This window comes from Muntiacus reevesi, chromosome 3, assembly GCF_963930625.1.
Source record: "Muntiacus reevesi chromosome 3, mMunRee1.1, whole genome shotgun sequence".
Lineage (NCBI taxonomy): Eukaryota > Metazoa > Chordata > Mammalia > Artiodactyla > Cervidae > Muntiacus > Muntiacus reevesi.
In genome coordinates, this window is record NC_089251.1 from 95,484,655 (window position 1) to 95,509,562 (window position 24,908).

Genomic DNA, 24,908 nt, shown 5'->3' on the forward strand with positions numbered 1-24,908 from the left:
AACTTCCATTGCAGTCCACAGTGTTCTTACACCTTTGGATTTTAGAAACCGTATTAACCTGCTGGGCCTGTGTGCCAGCTTGCTTCAGTGTGTCTGACTCTGTGACCCCGTGGACTGCAGCCCGCCAGGCTCCTCTGTCCATGGGATTTCCAGGCAAGAATACTGGAGTGGGTTGCCATGCCCTCCTCCAGGGGATCTTCCCAACCCAGGGTTCCAACTCGAGTCTCCTGAGGCTCCTGTATTGGAAACGGATTCTTTACCAGTGAGCCACAGGGAAGCCATTAGCCTGCTAGCGCTACCTTAACAAAGTATCACAGCCTGGATGGCTTAAACCAGGGGTCCCCACCCTCTGGGCTGTGGACTGGTGTCCATCCATGGCCTGTCAGAACCAGGCTCCAGAGCAGGAGGTGAGTGGCGGGTAAGCAAGCAAAGCTTCATCTATGTTTACAGCCGCTGGCCATCGATCGCATTACTGCCTTAGCTCTGCCTCCTGTCAGATCAGAATGCAAACCCTACTGTGAACGACACATATGAGGGACCTAGGTTGCTTGTTCCTTACGAGAATCATCCCCAAGCCATCTCCCCACCCCTCACCCCACAGGTCTATGGAAAAAATATCTTCCACAAAATCGGTTTTTGGTGCTGAAAAGGTCGGGGACCACAAGGATCTATCATCTACCATCCACAAGGTACCATCCACCACTCCTTGTGGGGCCTCAGTAGGTGCATCCCAAGTGTTTCTTCCTCTTCTTAGGTGGACCCCAGTCCTAATTAAGAGGTAGACCTAATTTAACCTTTTGTTGCTGTTGTTTAGTCGCTAAGTTGTGTCCGGCTCTTTTGGGTACCCCTGGACTGCTTCTCCGGGCTTCTCTGTCTTTGGGATTTCCCAGGCAAGAGTACTGGAGTGGATTGCCACTTTCTTCTCCAGGGAATCATCCTGACCCAGGGATGGAACCCACATCTCCTGCATTGGCAGGCAGATTCTTTACCACCGAGCCACCAGGAAAGCCCACATTTCTTATTTTCTCCTCTCTCTCTTTTTCACCACTAATATGTCTGTAATGGGGTGGCTTTCAAACTTTTCTTTGACCTTGACCCACAGACAGGAATATATTTATGTGTTTGTGCATAATTCTAACAAATATGTTCTAAGTCCGTCGTTGCCCTTATAAAGTGATATGGGGACTTCCTTGGAAGTCCAAAAAAGTAAAAACAAACAAAAAATTGGCATGTTTATAAAAATAGCTGTTTTCTGACGGGCTACTTCATAAGCTGAAAAGCACGCGTGCCACATGTGGTCCAGGCTTTGCCGTGTGATACACGTTAAGCGACTTTCCTTTTTGGCCCTTCGAGGTCGCGGGTGTGCAGTCGGCTTGCAGTGGTTTACGGTATTTTTGACTCTCATCATAAGACTTCCCTGCAGAGGAAATTAAGAGTTCGGAAAATTTCTCTGCCATTTGGCACCTCTTGTAGGAAGTAGAAGACAGTTGGGTGGGAAAGTTCCAGCATATTGTTTGTTTTTGCTGGAGAGACGCACAGCCGAGTCAGGTTAGGACAGGCTGATGGACTTCACCGCCACCTCCCCTGACCTCCGCTCGGTGATAGATGTTACATTCGGGTGTGCTTTCTGTCTCAAGGTTGTGAGCTTAGTTTTGCTCCAGAGTGGTTTTCTGTTGTCATAAGTCTCCTGGAGAGGCAGAAGAAGTTTTTAAAGGGGTGGGAGTCTTGTTTTGGGGATGATGTGGCCTCAAGTCTCAATTCCACGTGATATACTGTGTTGGGGCTCCATTGGAGTTTTATCCACGCTGTCTGTGGTTAGCAGGTGGAAGGCACGCCTGGTTTCTCAGCTAACGGTTGGCCCTGCGAGCTTAGGAACAGGATCAGTGAAAGCTGTCTCATGGCATCCCTGAAGACAGACTCAGGAAGATGAGGTGGTGGGCAGAGTGTTTGCTCTCCGTGCACAGAGTAACCTTTTTAGTGTCAAGACCTAGGAAGTACTCGACTGGAGGATGGTGCAAGTGTTACTTGAGAATGCAGCTGCTTACTGCAGGGACCCCAGGGTACTTCAGGTTCGCAGAGTGAGCTCACACCCTGGTTTGCCCTTCATCGGATACCTGTGACCTTGGAGATGGAGCTGACCCCCTTTCCCCGCGCAGCCTTCGTTTGGCATCAGTGAGGCTGTGCCCGGAACAGAAAACCGCAGAGCCAGTCCTGGCCCCTCTCTGTTCCTCGTCAGTCCTCCGAGCTGTTTCTCTTTTTTCTGGGGAGGGTGTTGGAGGGGTAAATTAGGAAGTATATGAAAACATATAGCAAAAGACTGAAGACCAGTACAGATACTCTTTTCCCCATGTGTTCCTTACACTTTGTTTTGTTTTGAGCTTTTTATTTTGTACTGGGGCATGTTGTGACAGTTTCAGTGGACAGCAAAGGGCCTCAGCCATCCATAATACATGCATCCATTCTCCCCCAAGCTCTCCTCCCTCCCAGGCCGCCACGTAACATTGAGCAGAGTTCTCTGTGCTGTATAGTGGGTCCTTGTTGGCTACCCATCTGAAATAAACAGTGTGTGCGTGTCCATCCCAAACTTCCTGACTGTCCCTTCCCCTCATCCCTCCTCCTGTTTTGCTTGTTATTTCTGTTTTGTTTTTTAAGTATTCTGACCAGTTGATTTTACGATGATGGATAATAAAAGCTAAATAAAGATCTATAAGGGGAAGTATAAATTAGGAGCTTGGGGTTAGCATTTGCATACTACTATATATAAAATAAACAAGCAACAAGGATGTACTGTATAGCACAGGGAATGCAATACTGTGTAACAACCTAGATGGGAAAATAACCTGAAAAAGAACAGCTATATGTATATGTATAACTGATTCACTTAGCTTGTACACCTGAAACTGACATGTATTATAAATCAAATGTACTCTGATATGAAATAAAAATTAAATAAAAAAAGATCTAGAGGGAGAAAACCCTAAAGTTCTGGAGAAGAGAGGAGAGCTGGCCACCAAGGAGTCCATGAACATGTTTATTGACTGCAGTGGCCCCGAGACTGTCTCCTGCGATGAGCTGTCCCCACAGTTGAACTGTTCATCACAGATGAACTTAGGCACGGTCCCCTCCCCACAAAGGCACCGTTTGCCAGCCCACGGGATCTAGGGGGCGTCCTGGTGAATGATAGCTGCGTGGCTGCCACCTGAAGACAATGAATGGACAGGGGGGTGCGGCCAGTCTAGTAAACGAGACATGTGCCTCAGCGCTGAACGTGAGGAGCCAGGCAGCCACTGTGGGTCTTCAGTGCAGGCGGACATTGTTTAGAGGCGTCAAGAGAGTCCTGTTGCAGAGCCTGGAAATATGTGGGCTTTTTTGTTTGTTTGTTTTTTGGAGGTTCAAGTTTTTAAACTTTTGCATATGAAGAGCTGGGGGTTGGCAGTTGCTGCTAGTGGTAAAGAACCCGCCTGCCAGTGCAGGAGAAATAAAGAGACATGGGTTCGATCCTTGGGTCAGGAAGATTCCCTGGAGGAGGAAATGGCAACCTGTTATAGTATTCTGGCCTGGAGGGTCCGTTGGACAGAGGAGCCTGTCGGGCTACAGTCCATAGGGTTGCAAAGAGATGGACACGACTGAAGCAATTTAGCATGCACATACGAAGAGGTAGCATTGTATCTGCATAAAGTAGACGCCCTGGATGACCTAGTCAAGGAAGTTCACTTAATCCAACTTAAGCCGATGTCCTGTGAGTACCAGCAGAGGCACCGGCACACACTGAGGCTGTATTTCTGGGTCACACCGTGCCAGTTTGAGTACCAGCAGAAGCACCGGCGCATACTGAGGCTGTATTTCTGGGTCACACTGTACCAGTTTGAGCGGAGCTGGCCCGAGTGAGACCCCGACCGGATTCTCTCTGGTGGCTCCTGTAGAGCTGCTGGTGGCCCATGTTGCTTCTTAGCTGCAACAAGGCAAGAAGGTGGAAACGTGTGGCTTGAGGCTGTTGTTTCACAATGGTCTCGCCCTCCCGTAAGAGGAGTAGGGAGACTGTAGGGCCAGGGGCTTCCTGGCTGGGTAGGAAGTGGAGGTATGACCACTCACCCCAAGTGGGCTGCATCTTGGATTTATGATCCAGAAAGAGCAAGAGGGGAGAGGTGGACTCACCGAGAACTGCATGGGGTCACTGGTGGTGAATGGTGTCTTTCCCCTCCCCCCATGTTCAGATGTGTGCAAGCCATCCCCCCACCAGTGTGATGGTATTTGGAGGTGGGCCCTTTGGGAGGGGATTCAGTTCAGATGAGGTCATGAGGGTGGGGCCCCGTGTTGTGGTTAGTGTCCTTAGCAGAAGGATGAGAGTCTGCTTTAGTGATGACCAGAGGATGTTGCTTTGGTGATGCCATACCTACCACTTGCAGAATACAGGGGGAAAAAAATACCTTTGTGTTTTGGGTGTTTTTTTTTTTGGGCAGGGGGAGGCTCAGCAAGTAGCAGGTGGGATCTTAGTTCCCCAACCAGGAGTTGAACCCATATCCCCCGCACTGGAAGCACAGAGTCAACCTCTGGGCCAGCAGGGAAGTCCCAAAATACCGCTGTTGCAAGCCTCACTTTTCGTTACGAAGTATTCTCTTAGGTTCTTCTTTTTACTCCTCCCCAAGGTGCACATCAGAACTCGCCATAGGCACCCCAGACCACAGGTCCAGGGTGAGCTCTCTGGCAGTTTTGCTTGTTTCTTCTCTTCCTGGCAGTTTTACGCAGGGGGTGTTTATAAGGTCTTCACGAGTGTCCACACTCTGGGGAGAAGAAGACTGTAAGTAATAGAGAGAAAGGTCGGCTTAGCACAGAGCGTGTCCGATCTCTGTGTGAGTGGCCCATGGCTCTGTGGGTCCTTACGCCCCTCACGTTGGCTGGACTACTCTGCACTCTTGTCCTCTAGCCTTCATCTCCCTGAGGGTAAGGGGTCTCCTGCTTCCCATTTGAACAAACCCGCCCTCCTAGCTGGGGGATCACCTGTTTCCACGCCAGATGTGCCAGTCACAGGTGCCTCTACTAGTCCAGGACTGAGCTTGCTTCAAGCCCTGGACTTTATCAGTAGGGGCTGGCACAGTTCCTGGGCCAAGGTGTCCACTCTCCAATGGGGAGGACTAGGCGCTCCTTTCGGAGAACTAACACCAACTCAGACAGCTAAGCTTTTTGATAACCGTGTTGTGGAATGCTTCACTAATAGGCTGATTGTGTTTTTACTTGCCTTTGAAAGAAATTAACTTACTAGATAACCACTGGATGTTTCTGTGGTTTTGTTTTAACATGTACGATAAAACCTCTTTTTATGTGTGTTCTGGGGGATTTTGTTATAAAACATACAGAGGACAAATGGGTGAAGGAGTGCCCTGGGGCCACGGGCAGAGCCATCTCAGGGCAAATTTTCTTCCCTTTTGAGGGACCCCTGTGCTTGCAGGGGGAGTTCTGTAAGACCATCGGAATCAGGCCACCCTGGGGCTTGTTTGCTCTGGAATGGCTGTGTAACTGTAGACATTTCGGTCCCTTGAGTGAGGTAGTCAGAGTTCCACCCGTTAGCCAGGCTGGCAGGACTCCCGCAGAGAGGTCCCAGGACAGCTTGGCGGGTCGGCTGGCCCGTCTGTGTGGCAGCTGGACCGTGGCCCCAGTGCAGGGTGCCTTCCGTGTCAGCTGGCAAATGGTGGCATGAACCCGGAATGTTTTAACCACATAAATGCAGGACTCCTGTTTGGAAAGCAAGTTCGTATTCTAGACATTGGTTCTGTTCTCTTAATCTCTGTGTCCTTTTCTGTTCTTACCCAGGTGCCACGTTAGAGGAAATAAACCAGCACTGGGACTGGCTGGAGCAAAATCTCCTCCACACCTTGTCTGTCTTTGATAATAAAGATGACATTGCCAGTTTTGTCAAAGGGAAAGTGAAGGTAGGTTCCACCCACCCCACCCTCCGGCTATCTTAAAAATTTGACTTCACTGGGTCTCAGTTGTAGCCTGTGGACTCTTAGGTACAGCATGCAGGATCTAGTTCCTTGACCAGGGATTGAACCTGGGCCCTTGCATTGGGAGCGTGGAGTCTGGGCCACTGGACCGCCAGGGAAGTTTTGAAGCTAAGGCCATTGACCTCGATGTTTCTCCCAGTTTCACGTTTCTCTTATCACGGCTGCATAACACTCAGGACCCTGCAGCATTTTTGATCATGTTCTTTTCCTTTAACAGTGTCTCTACTATAATTGAACTTCTGGGCTTAATTATTGTTGTTGTTTAGTCACTGAGTCGTGTCTGACTCTTGACTCCATGGACTGTAGCCCACACGGCTCTTTTGTCATGGGATTTCCCAGGCAAGAATACCAGAGTGGGCTGCCATTTCCTCCTTCAGGGGATCTTCCTGACTCTGGGATTGAACCCATGTCTCCTTCACTGTCAGGCAGTTTTTTTTGTTTTTTTTTTTAAACCACCGAACCACCAGGGAAGCACTAAAACCAAATGAGTTTGACTTGTCATCAGTCAAATTTTAAAGAGTCAGTCTGACAGGATCCACCCGCAATGGAAACAAAACAAAACCCTCATTCTTGGGCCTAAGGTTTCCTTATCCTTTACAGAAGTGAAGGTCCTTGTTTATCTCAAGGGGGAAAAATGTTAGGGTTCATGTTTTTGCACTGCAACAATGTTATTTGTCTCCTGAAATGAGTTACTAGCAACTTCTCTGCAGCTGTGACATTTTTGTCCCTCTTTTATTTAGTTGCAGCTAGCACTTCTCTCTTTCTGCAAGTGGATATTTATTCTTAAAACATGTTAACTGAATGAAATGAAAACCAAGTAAGTTTTGAGAAGGGAGAGGACTGTTCGGGGAGGTCTTTCTTACCTGCTGTGAGCCATGTCCTCTGTAACAGGTCTCATTGCAGTAAGAGGCTTGGTAACTGGTACTTTGAAAACCCTCACAGGCAGGGAGAGAACGTTTCTCATTCTAACTTTAACTCGCTTACTAAACAGTTTCACACATTAGCCTGTAGTGTCGTTTTCATCCCTTAGGGTAAAACATCCCAGACCAGTGATGTATTTTTTTTTCTCTCTCTCTCTAAAAAGTTTGCCTTTCGAGTATCCTAAGTATTTTGGCTTTTAGTGAAGGGTCTTAGAGTAAATTCTTATTTTTTGCAAAAGATTTGTTTGTTTAGTTTTGGCTGTGCAGGGTCTTCGTTGCTGCTTTCGGCCTTTCTCTGGTTGCGGCGAGCAGGGGCTGCTCCCGCGCTGTGTTTCGAGGGCTGCTTGTTGCAGAGCATGGGCCCGGAGCGCACAGGTTTCAGGGGCTGCGGCCGCGTGGCTCTGCGCCTGAAGCTCCCGGGCACGAGGGCGCAGGCTCGTGGTGTGGTGCACGGACTCAGTCGCTCCGAGGCGTGTAGGATCTCCTGGGGACCAGGGGTGGAACCTGTGTCCCCTGCACTGTCAGGCGGATTTTTAACCACTGGACCACTAGGGAAGCCCTGCATTCTTAGTTTCGAAAGGGCCAAGAGGAGCATTGTTTTCCTTTGGGGACTGGGGATAATTTCGGGGTCAGGAGGAAGACCAGGAGGACTGAGAGTGTTGGCTGGTGTCCTCTGCGGTCACCTCTGGCCTGTGGGCTTAGCAGATGGGTGCGGGTCCCAGTGGGTCTTTCTCAGCGCGTGTGTTACCCCCGCAGGGTGGTCCAGCCTGGTTCCCCAGGTCAGGCCGCACTGACAGAAATGCCTGTTTCACAGTTATTTTCACATTTACCTTCTTTTCTTGGTCTCACCTTAGTTCTGGTGGGTCTTTGATTTAGATGTTTCTCCTCTTAATTGGGAGGAAGGAAATGCATTTCTGCTGCAGTGACTTTTGGAAAGTCAGAAGTAGGGGAGGGAAAAACTTTTGCCCTAACCTCTTATGTTCTGTGCTGGGGGCCTGGAAATTAAACCAACAGAAGATTGCTTAATGAGAAAAGCAGAGTTTATCAGCTTGGGCAAAGGTGGGACAAACTCCACAGTGAATAGCTCAGTGGGATGGTTAGGACGCGGGGCTTTGGCAGCATCACAGTGAGGAATAACACGTTTACAGAGAAGCGATGAGTCAAAGGAACAGAGAATGTGAGCTTTTAGGGTGGCAAGCCGCGGATGCTGGATCCTAGAGCGAGACCAGCCACTCCAGTTGGGTTTGCCGTGTCGGCTCCTCCTGTCTGGTGCCCCTCATGCTGGTCAGAGTCCAGAGTTGTCTCTGATGAGTCAGAGCCCAAGAGCTGTCTTCCTCTTTCTGGCACAGGATGGGGAGACACCTTTACAAATGGAGATTTGTATCCTGTTTTTAGGTAAATAGTGGGGAAGGGAAGAGAACTTCTTTTCTTTTTTTTTTTGGCATCTGCTGTTTCTCAAGTGTCTTTAGCTCAAAATAATTCTTAAGCCCAAGTGGCATATTTGGGGAGGGCGCATATACTGATCCCTCGGGGCTTCGCAGGTGGCTCAGTGGTAAAGGAACCGCCTGCAGCGCAGGAGGCGTGGGTTTGAAGATCTCCCGGAGAAGGAAGTGGCCACCCTCTCCAGTATTCTTCCCTGGGAAGTCCCATGGACAAAGGAGCCTGGTGGGCTACAGACCATAGGGTCACAAAGAGTCAGACACGACTGAGCACACATGCATACACAGACACACACACCAATACACAGACAGATACACATGCATGCGCACACACACATAGAGAGACACACACGCACATGCATATACACATACGCACACACATACATGCATACACACATGCACACATAGATATGCAGACACACACGTACATGCACACACAGACACATACACATACATGCACACGCACATGCACACATAGATACACAAACACACATACATGCACACAGACACACACACAGATATACAGAGACACACATACATGCACACACAGAGATATACAGACACACACACATGTACATACATATACACACACAGACACACACATATATGCATACACACACATACGGAGACACACACACACGTACATGCATATACACCAGTCACACACATGCGCGCACATACACACACACACAGATATACAGAGACACGCACATGCGTACATGCATATACACACACAGACACACACGCATACACGCATACACTTACATGCACACACACACACAGACACACACACTCTGATCCCTTATACTTCACAGCAGACGTGCCTTTTAAGTCCCAGGGAGGCTGCTGGCCTGGAGTGGGTGCCAGGGGCTGAGGGGACTGGCTGGTCAGAGGTTGGTTTTGTCTTCGGGGCCACCATTTGGTGTTGGTTCTTTGTTTGTCCTGGGGGATTGAAACAATCTGGGAGTTGGGACTTTCCTACCTGTATCCTGACCATTCGACTTACTCTATGGAACGTTCAAGGAAGCCTCTGCGTTGAGCTGACTCGGCCATCACGGAGGCCAGGAGCTGTGTGGCTGCCCTTGTGATTGTCTGCCTGCTATAGAGGCCTCTTAAAAATCCCCTTCAAGTCTCATGATGCACAGCATTTGTTACATATTAGATAACTTTGAAAAAACACCTCTTGCGACTTCCCTGGTGGTCCAGTGGTTAAGATTGTGCCTTCCAACGCAGTGGGTATACTTTACTACCTAGCTGGGGGGCTAAGATCCCATGTGCCTCTCCGCTAAAAAAAAAACCACATAAAACTGAAGCAATATTGTAACAAATTCAGTAAAGACTTTAAAAATGACCCTTATCAAAAAGATCTTTAAAACATAAAATACCACTCTTAGTTATAACTTCTATAATGTTTTGTGAAATAAAATTTGGAAAAGAGAGAAAAACATCTTGAGAGAAATGAAAATCCCTTGAAGTTTTTACCAGCCTTCAGATTTATTTTTTAAGAAACTTTAACTTACATTTTTATTTTAATGATAATGTGCAGGATATTTTCTAAAATTGCTCGCACAGTGTAGATTTGGGTAGCAATCCCCTGGTGGCCCAGAAGGTAAAAAATCTACCTGCAATGCAGGAGACATTGGGGTTTGATCCCTGGGTCAGGAAGATCCCCTGGAGGAGGGCATGGCAACCCACTCCAGTATTCTTTTTTTTTTTTTTTTTCCACTCCAGTGTTCTTGCGTGGAGAAGCCCCATGGACAGAGGGGCCTGGCTGGCTACAGTCCATCGGGTTGCAGAGTCGGTCATGACTGAAAGACTGACACTTCCACTTCCCCTGCCCCCCAAAAATGGCCTTATAGCTTTTCATGAAACACCCCTGCAAGAACAGAAAGGAAGGGAAAAGCTAATAACAATAAATAGAAAGACAGAATTACAAGTGTATTTTCAAAATTGAATAGCATATTTAAAGCCCAAGGCCTGGAAGTTCTTAAACAGAAGAAACTCTGGGAGAAGAAAAGTGAAAAGAAATGTGCAGTGAGGTCCCAAGAATGGGAATCAGGATTCTTATAATGTCAGTGCTTTGTCTTCATTAGGATCAGGCCACAAGCCTACATTCTAGACCCTTCTCCCCCCTCACCCCAGATTTAGAGAGGATCCTCACTGTCGTTTGGCATCAGCAAAACAACTGTACATTCAGATTCTCCTTCCCCTTGCTTTGGAGGTGTGGACAGCCTCAGGAGCCCCGGCCATCCCGTCGCTCTCCAGCCTTAGAGGACTCGAGGGATTACACTGGCGGTGAATGCATCTAGTGTCACTTAGGCAGGCAGTTGTCAACTTTACACCCAAATTTTTTTTAACTCATTGAGGAAGATACTATGAGTTTTTTAAAAGACCAACTTTTATTTCTTTATTTTGAAAGAAATATAGTTGATTTAGGGCTTCTCAGGTGGCACTTAGTGGTAAAGAACCTACCTGCTGATGCAGAGACAGACAATCGGGTTCCATCCCTGGGTTGGGAAGATCCCCTGGAGGAGGGCATGGCAGTATTATTGCCTGCAGTATTATTGCCTGGAGAATCCCATGGACAGAGGAGCCTGGCGGGCTACAGTCCATGGGGTCGCAAAGAGTCAAACACGACTGAAGTGACTTAGCACACATGCATAGTGGATTTATAATGTATTAATTTCTGCTATACTACAAAGTGTTTCAGTTATATATACACTTTCTTTTTTTTTTAAATACCCTTTTCAATTATGTTTGATCACAGGATGTTGAATATAATTCCCTGTGCTGTCCAGTAGGACCTTGTTATTTGTCCATCGTATATATAATAGTTTGCACCTGCTAATCCCAAACTCCCAATCCATCCCTCCCCCCATTCCCCTTGGTAACCACAGGTCTGTTCTCTGTGTCCATGAGTCTGTTTCATAGAGATGTTCTTTTGTATAAAAGAACTAACTTTTAAACCCTGGCGTGGATGATACTTCAGAGTTGATGCATAACCTCCTGAGACCATCATTTGACCTCCTATCTCTGGAGGGAGGAACAGGGAGGATTATAAGGTAGTAACCCATTTGAGAACTGGGGCTTAGAAGTCAGAAACACTCAAAACCACGGCTGGTAAGCGGCCAAGAGAGAGACTGGTCTGAGGATCCCCCCAGCTTGCTTCCTCCCCTCCAGGCATGTTTCTGGAGGACCGGATCCTCATCCATCCTGAGCGTCTGTCTGAGTGGGGCTGGCTCCGCGGCTGCCCCTGCTCGACAGTCCTGGCCCTTTTCCTGACCTGGGGACCCTTCTCTGTGTGCCAGGCTCTGATTGCCGAGGAGACGAGCAGCAGGCTGGCCGAGCAGGAGGAGGAGCCCGAGAAGTTCCGCGAGGCTTTGGTGAAGTTCGAAGCCAGGTTCAACTTCCCGGAGGCCGAGAAGCTGATCACATATTACTCGTGCTGCTGCTGGAAGGGCCGGGTGCCCCGCCAAGGCTGGCTGTACCTGAGCATCAACCACCTATGCTTCTATTCCTTCTTCTTGGGCAAGGAGCGTAAGTGAGGCGTGAGCGGGTCCCTCCTGGGTGGAGCTGGCTCTTGGAATACTCAGCACTGGTCCTGGGACCAGTCATTGCATGAAGAGTTAGACAGCAAGATTTAAAAAAGTGGTCAAGACGTAACAGGTGGCATGTGGTTAATTTCCAAATGCCCTGTGCAGACAATCATATTGTATTATATATATGAGTACCACTAAGGAGGTTTGATTTTATTTTTTTTTGGAGCATAGTTAATTTACAATGTTGTGTTAGTTTTTATTCTACAGCAAAGTGAATCAGTTATACATGCACACTTTGTTGCTTAGTTGATAAGTTGTGTCCAACTCTTTGCGACCCCATGGGCCGCAGCACACCAGGCTTCCCTGTCCTTCACCATCTCCCAGAGTTTGCTCAAACTCATGTCTATTGTGTAGATGATGCCATCCAACCATCTCATCCTCTTTCACCCACTTCTTCTCCTGCCTTCAATCTTTCCCACCATCAGGGTCTTTTCCAGTGAGTCAGCTCTTCTCATCAGGTTGTCAAAGTATCGGAGCTTTAGCATCAGTGCTTCCAGGAAATCAGGGTTGATTTCCCTTAGGATTGACTGGTTTGATCTCCTTGCTGTTGAAGGGACTCCCAAGAGTCTTCTCCAGCACCACAGTTAGAAAGCATCAATTCTTAGGCTCTCAGCCTTCTTTATGGTCCAACTCTCACATCCATACATGACTAGTGGAAAAACCACAGCTTTGACTATATGGACCTTTGTCAACGAAGTGATGTCTCTGCTTTTTAATACACTGTCTAGGTTTGTCATAGCTTCTCTTCCAAGGAGCAAGTGTCTTTTAATTTCATGGCTGCAGTTAACATCTGCAGTGATTTCGGAGCCCAAGAAAAAAAAATCTGCCACTGTTTCCATTTTCCCCCTATCTATTTGCCATGAAGTGATGGGACCAGATGCCATGATCTTAGTTTTTCAAATGTTGAGTTTTAAGGCAACGTTTTCACTCTTCTCTTTCACCTTCCTCAAGAGGATGTTTAGTTCCTCTTCATTTCTGCTATTAGGATGGTATCATCTGCATATCTAAGGTTGTCTGAGGAAATTTCTGAAATACATATACATATATCCACTTTTTTATTTTTTAAATGTTTATTTATTTGGCTGCTCTGAGATATTTTAGTTGTGACATGCAAACTCTTAGTTGTGGCACGTGGGATCTAGTACCCTGACCAGGGATTGAACTGCCAGCCCCCTGCATTGGGAGCACAGATCCTTAGCCGCTGGACCACTAGGGAAGTCCCTACTCACTCCTTTTTAGATCCTCTCCTCTATAGGCCATTTCAGAGAACTGAGTTCCCCTATGCTCTACAGTAAGTCCTTATTAGTTATCTATTTTATGCATAGTAATATGTATACGTCAGCTGCAATCCACAGAGGTTTGATTCTACGAGAATTCATTTCTTCTCCTGCCTTCAGGAACCTTTCTTTGTAGCTCCCCTTCATGCACCTTTTGAAGAGTTTTTGCTACTTTGAAAATGGTCTTGTAATTGAGGGCCCAGGAGTTCTGAAGGAATAGGACAAGCTGTACTTCTGAACCCAGGGGGCCATTTAAAGAATTCCGAGGTGTGAGCATAGCAGGTGTTTGCAGAAGGGGGTTCCTCACCCTGGACCCCCTGAGATCCAGGCAAGAGTTCACTTCTCGCACATTTTTCTACCCACAGTCATTGTCCTGGGCAACAGGATTCCAAGCTAAGAAGGGGAAGCCACAGGGTCAGTGGTATACTGAAATGTTCAAAGTCATGGCCATTGAAACTTCTTCCGGAACAAGCGTTGTCTCAAGTGCCCACGCAGGGTGGTGTATATGCTGTGTATATGTGTATGTTTTTCCTTCCTACGTCTGTTTTTATTTCACGTGGAGCCAGTGGGCAAGGCTCCTCTGGTACTCTGCTGTGGCCAGCGTCCTGCACGTGGTCACCCCTGGCCCTGGGCTCTGACACCCAGTACATGCCCCCTGTGTGCACAGCCTTCCCCACCCTTGGAATCGGCTCCCACCTAGCCCTTGCCATTCTGGGTTTTCTGGTTTCTGAGATGCTTCTCAAAACTAACACCCTGTCTCTCCTTGCCTTCCCCATTCTTAGGCCTGTTTGGGAACTCTTGTTCATCCTTCAAAATTCAGTTCAGATTTTCTCATCTCTTGGAAGCCTTCGCTGCTCCCCTTGTAACTTGTCCTGCACTCATGTCTCTGTTTTGGGTCCTGTCAAGTCAATGGTCTGTTTTTTTCTACTTGAATGAGCTTCTTAAGTGCAGGGCTCTTCCCAAGGTGGTTGCTTAATGAGAGAAAGCTGCAAGTGTAGATGGGAGTGTGTGTGTGTGAAAAAAGACTATATAAAAGCAAATGTAAGGGTCTTAAGAAGCTTATTCTCAGCCCTGATGTAGAAGTGTGGCCTTTTAAATGATCAAAGCACTGGAAACAGTATTGCAAAATTGTTGTTGTTGTTCTGTTGCCCAGGTGTGTCTGACTCTTTGGGACCACACGGACTGCAGCACACCAGGCCTCTCTGTCCCTCACCATCTCCCAAAGTTTGCCAGAGTTCATGTCCATTGCATCGGTGATGCCATCCAGCCATCTCATCCTCTGATGCCCTCTTCTCCTGTCTTTAGTCTTTCCCAGCATGAGGGATTTTTCCAGTGAAAAAGCTTTTCCAGTGAAAAGCTTGGCCGTTTGCATCAGATGACCAAAATACTGGAGTTTCAACTTCAGCATCAGTCCTTCCAGCAGTTGGCTGGTTGATCTCCTTGAGATTGACTGGTTGGATCTCCTTGCTGTCCAAGGGACTCTCAGGAGTCTTCTCCAGCACCGCAGTTTAAAGGCATCAATTTTTTGGTGCTCTGCCCTCTTTACGGTCCAGCTCTCACAACCAAACGTGATGACTGGGAAGGCCATAACCTTGACTGTGTGGACCTTTGTCGGCAGAGTAATGTCTCTGCTTTTCAACACACTGTCTAGGTTTGTCATAGCTATCCTGCCAAGAAACAAGTGTCTTCTGATTTCATGGCTTCAGTCGCCATCTGCAGTGATTTTAGAGCCCAAGAAGAGGAAATCTGTCATTACTTATGCCTTTCCTTCTCTATTTGCCATGAAGTGATGGGGCCGGATGCTAGTTTTTTAATATTTAATTTTAAGCAGGCTCTTTCACTCTCCTCCTTCACCCTCATCAAGAGTCTCTTTAGTTCCTCTTCACTTTCTGCCATTAGAGTGGTATCATCTTCATATCTGAGGTTGTTGATGTTTCTCCCACCTGTCTTGATTCTGTCTTGTAACTCAGCCAGCCTGACATTTCTCATGATGTGCTCAGCGTGTAGGTTAAACAAACAGGGTGACAGCAGACAGCCCTGTCTGCTTTCTCAATCTTGAGTCAATCAGTTGTTCCATACAGGCTTCTAACTGTTGCTTCTTGACCTGCATACAGGTTTCTCAGGAGACAGGTAAGATGGTCTGGTATTCCCATCTCTTTAAGAGCTTTCCAGTTTATTGTGATCCACACAGTCAGCTTTGGCGTAGTCAATGAAACAGAGGTAGATGGTTTTTGAAATTCCCTGGCTTTCTCTATGATCTATTGAATGTTGGCAATTTGATCTCTGTTTCCTTTTCCTTTTCTAAATTCAGCTTGAACATCTGGAAGATCTTGGTTCACATAATGCTGAAGCCTAGCATGCAAGATTTCAAGCATGACCTTACTAGCATGGGAGATAAGTGCAATTGTCCAATGGTTAGCACATTCTTTAGTACTACCCTTCTTTGGAATTTGAATGAGGATTGACCTTTTCCAGTCCTGTGGCTGCTGCTGGGTCTTCCCGATATGCTGACATGTTGAATGCAGCACCTTGATGGCCTCATCCTTTGGGTTTTGGATAGTTCTACTGGAATTCTGTCACATCCTCTAGCTTTAGTAACAGCATTGCTTCCTAAGGCCCACTTGACTTCGCTTTCCAGAATGTCTTGCTCTGGGTGGCTGACCACACCATCTTTGTCATCTGGTTCATCTGGATCTTTTCCCTACAGCTCTTCTGTGTATTCTTTCCATCTTTTCTTGAACTCTTCAGCATCTACTAGGTCTCTGCCATTTATTTCCTTATTTGTGCGCATTGTTGGCAAAATGTTCCCTTGATATATCCAGTTTTCCTGAAGAGGTCTCTGGTCTTTCCCCTTCTGTGGTTTTCTTCTAGTTTTATGCACTGTTCATTGAAGAAGGCTTGTCTTCTGTTGCTCCCTGCTTTTCTTCAGAAATCTCCCTGCTTGTCTTCTGTTGTGTTTAGTTGGGTATACCTTTCCCTTTCTCCCTTGCTTTTCGCTTCTCTTCTTTCGTTAGCTCTTTGTAAGGCCTCCTCAGATAACCACTTTGCCTTCTTGCTTTTCTTTTTCTTTGGGATGGTGTTGTTCACTGCCTCCTGTACACTAATGGAGCTCCATCCATGGTTCTTCAGGCACACTGTTTACAAGTTCTAATCTCTTGAATCTATTCGTTACCTCCACTGCATATTCATAGGAGATTTGATTTAAGATGTACCTGGCTGGCCTAATGATTTCCCCCACTTTCTTTAGCTTAAGACTGAATTTTGCTATGATACACTGATGATCTGAGCCACAGTCAGCTCCAGGTCTCTCTCATTTTTGCTGACTGTATACAGCTTCTCCATCTTCGGCTACAAAGAATATAATTAATTTGATTTCGGTATTGGAGATTTGGAGACGTCCATGTATAAAGTCGTCTCTTGTGTTGTTGAAAAAGGATATTTGCTGTGACCATTCTCTTAGCAGAATTCAGTTAGCCTTTGCCCCGCTTTATTTTGTTCTCCAAGGCTTGTAACTTGCCTGTTACTCCCAATATCTCTTGACTTTTGCATTCCAATCCCCAGTGATGAATAGAACATCTTTTTTTTGATGTTAGCTCTAGGAGGTTTTCTAGGTCTTCATCGAACTGATCAACTTCAGCTTCTTTGGCCATTTATTGCAAGATAAATGGAGAGAAATGAGAGAAATGAAAACAGTTCATTGTCCCCTTTTTTAATTTGAAAAAGAAAAAGAATTATTTTCCAACAGTTATCAGTCATCATCACTAAACCTGATTTTGTTAAGTCAATGAAACTTGGAAAAAAGAAATGGTTCCTAATATTTGATAACATTGATCATTTTAAGTTGTTCTGTGTGTCCCTCCCCATTTGTTCCACATCAGCCACTAAGCCTAACAGCCATGGCACTGGAAACATTTCTGAGAACAGGATGCTTGTAAATGGTACTGTTAGCACTGTATTACGTTAAAAAGAGTTCCATGGAAAGCACTTGTAATCTGTTTTCCAAGATTTGGACAACTGTCACTTGACACAGTCTAAATGTTGGGCCGGTTCCTCCAAACCAGATCACAAATCCTCTTTTGCCCTCCCATTTTTTTCATAGCTTATGTCATGAATGCAGCTATTGAAACCAGAATTTATGTGGATCAAGAAACATCTGCATATTTTGCAAATATTTCAGTTTAACCATTTGGGGGAAAGTTTCCCTGTTATTAACTTGGTATGTCAGAACGATGTTCCTTGTACGTGTGCAGTAGCCAGCAGCTTGTCTTAAATCTTGAAGAAAATGGTTAGAACATGAATTGGGTTCTAACAAAGCAGCTGCCAAGCAGTTCTGCGCTTCCTCTTTCCTGCTCTGGCTTAAAAAGTATTTGCATTTCCGATGCAGGAAAAGCTTTGCACCGATGCATTCAAATTTGGGTTACATTTGAGGGTAAAATCTGTGTTTGCTCTTTTTCTCTTCTAGTTAAACTTGTCGTCCCTTGGGTTGACGTCCAGAGGTTGGAGCGGACATCCAACGTCTTTCTGACGGACACCATCCGCATCACCACCCAGAACAAGGAGCGGGACTTCTCCATGTTCCTGAACCTGGACGAGGTGTTCAAGATCATGGAGCAGCTGGCCGACGTGACGCTCCGGAGGCTGCTGGACAATGAGGGCTTCGACCTGGACCCGGGTCTGCAGGAGCCCAGCCAGATCACCAAGAGGTAGGAGCCTGCATCCCAGGGTGCCCCTCGCCCCTCGGGGCTTACGGCCCACGCACCACCTCCCTGGACATGTGCTCTGCTAGCTTCACTGTGTTAGACTGAAATTTCCCTCGTGACATAATCCACGTTTTTCCCGTGTGGTTAATCCGGATGGAGAGATAATAATTGGCAGATGGTTTTTCATTTCCTTTATGCACTAGGCTTTGATGCCTGGATCCAGTTTCTCCTTCTTCTCAGGTATTATTTCAAAACTGATTTTCATAAAAAAATACTTCCAGGAAATTCCCTGGCGATACCATAGCTAAGACTCCTAGCTTTCACTGTCATGATCCTGGGTTTGAGCTCTGATTGGGGAACTAAGGTCCTGCAAGCCATGTGGCACAGCAAAAAAAAAAAAAAATTCCAGGAAATGCAATACGGGTAACCTCATGATAGAATTCTATTCAGCCTGGGACTTTATTAGTACACATTAAAAAATGGGTTTTTTTTTTTTCCTATTACATTACTTTATAGAAGATAATTTCAGAACCGCTGGATGTTTTTGGTACCAATTTGTCATAAGAAAGCTGATCCCCTTCATGGATCACGATCTTTTCATGGTGAAGGCACTTGCATAACTCAGTGAGGCCATGGAGCCTTGATGCGCGGGGCCACCCAAGGCGGACAGGTCACTGTGGAGAGTTCTGACAAAGCATGGTCCTCCAGTGGAGGCCATGGCAAACCACTCCGGTATTCTTGCTGTGAGAACCCATGAACGGTGTGAAAAGAAAGCTTCGCTACTAAGAGTGTGATCGACATTTTGTTATTCGTTGGCTCCCTATTGATACTGGACGTGAGGACTTCTGAGGTAGTTGCTTGAATTAGTTGTCACTTTAAAGAAGTTTGACTTTATTATCCAGACTGTGGTATTTGAACTTGACTCTGATTTCAAGCCTTCATGGTTCTAACTGGGTAGAGCTGATGCCTTTGTAAGAGTTCACGTTTGTAATCCTTTGAAAAGCAAGTTTCCCAGAAAGTGCTGCCCTGGCTGGATGTTTTTGATGTAGTTATGGAATCACCACTGCTTTCTGAATACTACTCGTCATTAAAAAAATTTTTTTTATTTTGGTAAAATACACATAGCATAGCTTCCCAGCTGGCTGCTAGTAGTAATGCAGAAAACCCAAGAGATGCAAGTTTGATTCGTGGGTCGGGAAGATCCCCTGGAGGAGAAAATGGCAACCCACTCTAATATTCTTGCCTGGAGAATTCCATGGACGGAGGAGCCTGGTGGGCTACAGTCCATGGAAGTCACAAAGAGTCAGACATGACTGAACACACACACCATTTTAGTTCTTGACACGTAATACAAGTTTTGTCATCTTAACCAATTTTATTTTTTGAAACGTTTTTGAAAATGAATGAAAGTTTTTAAATTCTACAGTGCTTCACAGTTTTTAAAAGCGTCACATACATGATTTTTTAATTTTATTTTTTATGTTTTGACCACATTGTAAGGATCTTAGCTCCCTGACCAGGGATCAAACCCACGCCCCCAGCATTGGAAGCCTGGAGCCTTTAAAAATTTTTTTTTAATTTTTAATTGGAGGATAATTGCTTTACAATGTTGTGTTGGTTTCCGCCATCCAACAGGTGAATCAGCTGTAAGTATATATATGTCCCCTCCCTCCCAGCCTCCCTCCCGCCCCTCCTGGCCGTCACGCAGCGCTGGTTGAGCTCCCGGTGCCATTCAGCAGCTGCCCACTAGCACCTACTTTACGCATGGTCGCGTATATGTTTCTTTTCTTTTTTTTTTCATTTATTTTTATTAGTTGGAGGCTAATGACTTTACAATATTGTAGTGGCTTTTGCCATACACTGACATGAATCAGCCATGGATTTACATGTGTTCCCCATCCTGATCCCCCCTCCCACCTCGTGTATGTGTTTCAATGCTACTCTCTCACTTCGCCCCACCCTCCCCTCTCCCTGTGTGCTTACGAATCTGTTCTCTGTGTCTGCATCTCTATTCCTGCCCTGAAGATAGGTCCATCAGTACCTGTTTTCTGGATGCCATATATATGTGTTAATACATGATATTTGTTTTTCTCTAACTTATTTCACTCTGTATAACAGGCTCTGGGTTCATCTACCTTACGAGAACTGATTCAGATGTGTCCCTTTTTATGGCTGAGCAATATTCCATTGTATACATGTACCACAACTTCCTTATACATTGATCTGTTGATGGATATCTAGGCAGGGAAGCATGGAGTCTTAACTACTGGAAACCAGAGAAGTCCCCAATATGATTTTATATTATCCCACAATAGTCGTTTTTTAAATCCCTCACTCCTGTATTGTCTCTCCCTCTCTTCTCTCTCCACTAGTAACCACTAGTTTGTTCTCTGTGAGTCTGCTTTTTTTTGTTTTATTCACTAGTTTGTTGTATTTGAGATTCTATATATAAATGGTATCATATGGTATTTGCCTTTCTCTGACTTGCTTCACTTAGCATAATACCCTCCAAGTTCATCCCATCCATGTTGCTAAATGGCAAAATGTCGCTCTTTTTAGATGTTTGAATGATATTCTGTTGTATATACATACCACATCTTTATCTGTTCATCTGCTGATGGACACCTAGGTTGTATTATCTTGGAAATTGTAAATAGCACTGCTGTGAACATTGGAGTGCATGTATCTTTTCAAATTGCTGCTTCTGTTTTTGGGGGGATACATACCCAGGAGTGGAATTGTTGTTCAGTCTCTAGTTCATTTCCCACTCTTTGTGACCCCATGCCAGGCTTCCCTGTCCCTCACCATCTCCCGGAGTTTGCTCAAATTCATGTCCATTGAGTCAGCGATGCCATCCAAGCATCTCATCCTCTGTCATCCTCTTCTCCTGCCTTCAATTTTCCCCAGCATCGGGGTCTTTTCCAGTGAGTTGGCTCTTCACATCAAGTGGCTAAAGCACCACAACTTCAGCTTCAGTCCTTCCGATGAATATTCAAGGTTCATTTCCTCTAGGATCAACCGGTTTGATCTCCTTGCTGTACAAAGGACTCGCAAGGGCCTTCTCCGGCACCGCAGTTCGGAAGCATCAGTTCTTTGACGCTCAGCCTTTATGATCCAGCTCTCACACCCATACATGACTATTGGAAAAACCACAGCTTTGACCTTTGCTGGCAAAGTGCTGTCTCTGCTTTTTAATATGCTGTCTAGGTTTGTCATAACTTTTCTTCCAAGAAGCAAATGTCTTAATTTCATGGCTGTAGTCATCATCCACAATGATTTTGGAGCCCAAGAAAATAAAGTCTGTCACTTTTCTATTTTTTCCCCATCTATTTGCCATGAGTGATGGGACCAGATGCCGTGATCTTAGTGGGATTACTTGGTCATGTGGTCTTTTAGTTTTCTGAGGAACCTCCATACTCTTCCCCATAGTGTCTGCACCAATTTCCATTCCCACCAACAGTGTAAAGGTTTCCCTTTTTTTTTTCTTTTCACATCCTCACCAACATTTATTGCTATTGTTCCTTTTGGTGACAACTCTTCTGACCTGTGCCCGGTGATGTCTCATTGTGGTTTTGATTTGCATTTTCCTAATCATTAGTGATCATCTTAATCATTTTTAAGCCTATGGTTTGGTGGTATTAAGTACATTCATGTTGCTGTGTAATCATCTCCACCATTCATCTTTAGAGATCTCATCTTTCAAAGTCGAACTCTGTCCACATTCAACACTGACTCCCCACCCATCCCCAAGTCCCTGGTACCCCCCCTTCTACTTTCTGTGTCTGTGATCTGCCTCCTCTAGTGAAACCCTAAAGAATTTGTTTGTGGGGTGTGTGTGTGACTGTCCTACTTTACTTTGCCTAATGTCCTCAAGGTTCGTCCACCCTGTAGATTGTCATAACCTCCTTCCTTTTTAAGACTGAATAACAACACTCCATTGTACATATATACTGCATTTTGCTTACTCAGTGGATACTGAGTTCCTTCTCCCTTTGGCTGTTCTGAATAATGTTGCTGTGAATATGGGTGTGCAAATACCTCATCAAGACTCTGCTTTCAGTTCTTTTGGACACATGCCCACCAGTAGAATTATTGGATCATATTGTAATTCTAGTTTAATTTTTTTAGGAGCCACTCCTCATTAAAACTTTTTTTAAAACATTCATCTATTTTTAACATTGCTTAACATTCCTTAAGGGCTTCCCTGATGCCTCAGTGGTAAAGAATTTGCCTGCAATGCAGGAGAGGCAGGTTTGATCCCTGGGTCAGGAAGATCCCCTGGAGAAGGGAATGGCTATGCACTCCAGTATTCTGGCCTGGAGAATTCCAAGGACAGAGGAGCCTGGCGGGCTACAATGTCTACTGTCTCCTCTGAACATTTAGGGCATTTAGAGGGATGTGTGTCTTTTTAATTTGTGGTGTCTGAATGGCAGGCAGTGTCTAAGAGTTTTCATGTGTTCAGAAAGGATTCAAAGACCCTTCCTGCCATGTGTATATTGTAAATTGATCACTTTTGAAAACAAAAGTGGAGTTTTGGGTAAAATCCCACTGAGTTTCACTCGTTGTGTCATTTCCGATAATCTGAGAGTTCTTTGTGGAGTGTGGATGCCGCTCACCGCTCTTATGAAAGGGGACTTTTGGTCTTCTGACTCCCAGCCTCTAGCTCCTCTGTGTACGTCTGGTCCCAGGCTTCCCATCACTGAGTCCCGCTCCATCTCAGGGCCCAGAAGACAACCCAGTACAGAAGGTCGTCTCTCTCCCATATTTCTTTAGCTGTCTCTATATCATTTGATACCTCAGTGTTTTTAGTCCAGCTTACAAAGATCTGTTAAAAATGAAGAAAGCCATCCCTGTTGTATGCATTGTTCAAGAGCTCAAGGAGGGATTTCCCTGGTGGTCCAGTGGCTAAGACTGTGCTGCCAGTGCTGGGGGCCTGGGTTCGATCCCTGATCAGGGAACTAGATCCCACTTACCGCAACTAAGAGTCCTATGCCTCAACCAAAGATCCTGCGTGCTGCAATGAAGATTGAAGATCCCATGTGATGCAGCCAAATAAATAAATGTGAAGAGAAAGAAAAGCACTCATAGAAACCACCAAGGAGAGCTTTGACGTCTTTCACCACGTTTGCACACAGATGGGGAGGCCAGCTCACAGCTGAAGTGCTCTGGTCTGTCCACGGGCTTGGGATCGCAGGCGATTCTTCACACAGTTCCTGATGTTCTATCATGACTGTACTTCCAGGAGTGGCATTTTTAATTTGGGGTAGAAATGAGCAAAGGAAAGGAAAATGGAAGGTCTGTAGCACTTACGACCCTTTGGGAAACGTCATCCATGTTGGAACAAAACTCATCTGTGTTGAGAATCTTGCAGAAACAGGTGAATTCTACAAGACTGTTGGCCCCACCCCCAAGTTCTGGAAACTTGTAGAAAGGAGAGGAGAGAAGGGGCACAGAGGACCCCAGCGATGGCCACTGGTGGCTTTGCCTGGCCCTTGGGTGTCTGGGGCCCCGAGGTGGACATCAGGGTCTTGGTCCGTGGCGTATTTTGCCGGTCACTGCGCTTGAGGGACTTCCTCCAAAAGTGAAAGGCATGTCGTTCCCGCCAGCTCCTGGCAGGTCCTCACTTGCAGCTCTCTGTCCTGGAGACGTCAGCCTGAGGCCGTAAACAGGTAATGACTCAGTCAACTTGACATCCTGCCAGGACAGCCCAGGTTGAACTTGAGGAAAACAGGCTCTCCTTGCTCAGGGCGCAGTGCGGAGCTGGGGTGCTCCTCCCCCTTTTGTGATGTAGCTTTCCTTCCCTTCCCAGACACTGGCTTTGAGGGTGCCCTCAGGGTCGGATTACCCGTTAGTCACGATTGCTGCTCGGCTGCTCCTCTGGGACTTCGGGGCACGGAGCAGCGAGAGCTCGGACCTCCCCGGGGAGCAGGGAGGAGGGGATGCGGCGCCGTCTCCCGGGTCCCTGATACACGTTAGGGCGGACAGGACTCTCCTGAGGACCGCCTGGCCCTCCCGATGCAGGTGCGGGATCCAGGGGGTCACAGGGGGCCAGCGGGGCGAGGCCTGGGGGGGAGCTTTCCAGAGGGCGGGAACAAGGAACAGGTTGAGTGGCCCTGACACTTCACCAGGAAATATCAATTCTGCAGATGTAAAGGATGGGGTGAGATGAGGATAGCCCACTATTTTAGGGGGACCTCACACAATTCATCTCAGGAGAGTGTCTTGGGGCCCCTGAAGCCAGTAAATGTGTGCAGGCTCCTTGGGTGGCCAGCTTCTGCTTTTCACTGGCACTTTAAGGTTCTCTCTCTAGATCTTGTTTTTTTAATTTAATTTTGATTTTACATTAGGTACTTCCTTGGTGGCTCAGTGGTAAAGAACAAACCTGCCAGTTCAGGAGACAAGAGACATGGGTTCGATCCCTGGGTCGGGAAGATACCCTGGAGGAGGGCATGGCAACCCACTCCAGTGTTCTTGCCTGGAGAATCCCATGGACAGAGGACCTGGTGGGCTGCAGTCCACGGGGTCACAGAGAGTCAGACACGACGGAAGTGACTGAACACACACAGTAGTTGGCTTACAATGCTGTGTTCCTTTCAGGGGTCCCGCAGAGTGGTTCAGCTCCCCATGTACATGTATCGGTTCTTTTTTAGATTCTTTTTCCGTATGGATTATCAGAGTATTAAGTAGAGTTCCTTGTGCTATATACAGTCGGTTCTTGTGATTACCTGTTTTATATATAGTAGTGTGTGTGTGCTGATCTTAAACTTCTAATTTACCCCTACCCTGCCTTTCCCCTTTGGTAACCATGAGTGTGTTTTCTAAGCCTGTGAGTCTATTTTGTAAATAAGTTCATTTGTATAATTTTTTAGATCCTACAAATAAGTGATAGATATGGTATTTGTCTTTCTCTGTCTTCATTTAATATGATAATCTCTCTCTGTCCCTCCCTGTTGCTGCAAATGGCTTTAGTT

General features: G+C 46.3%; 1 protein-coding gene across 3 annotated transcripts in view; it reads left to right on the plus strand.

The window, feature by feature from the left end:
• TBC1D8 (TBC1 domain family member 8) overlaps positions 1 to 24,908 on the plus strand; it is a 141,214-nt gene that overhangs the window by 73,168 nt on the left and 43,138 nt on the right. For all 3 annotated transcript variants that reach the window (XM_065929709.1, XM_065929710.1, XM_065929711.1), the window contains 3 exons: positions 5,809 to 5,927; positions 11,670 to 11,898; positions 17,700 to 17,940. In XM_065929709.1, the coding sequence (XP_065785781.1) occupies positions 5,809 to 5,927; positions 11,670 to 11,898; positions 17,700 to 17,940 (589 nt within the window). The remainder of the gene's footprint in view (positions 1 to 5,808; positions 5,928 to 11,669; positions 11,899 to 17,699; positions 17,941 to 24,908) is intronic.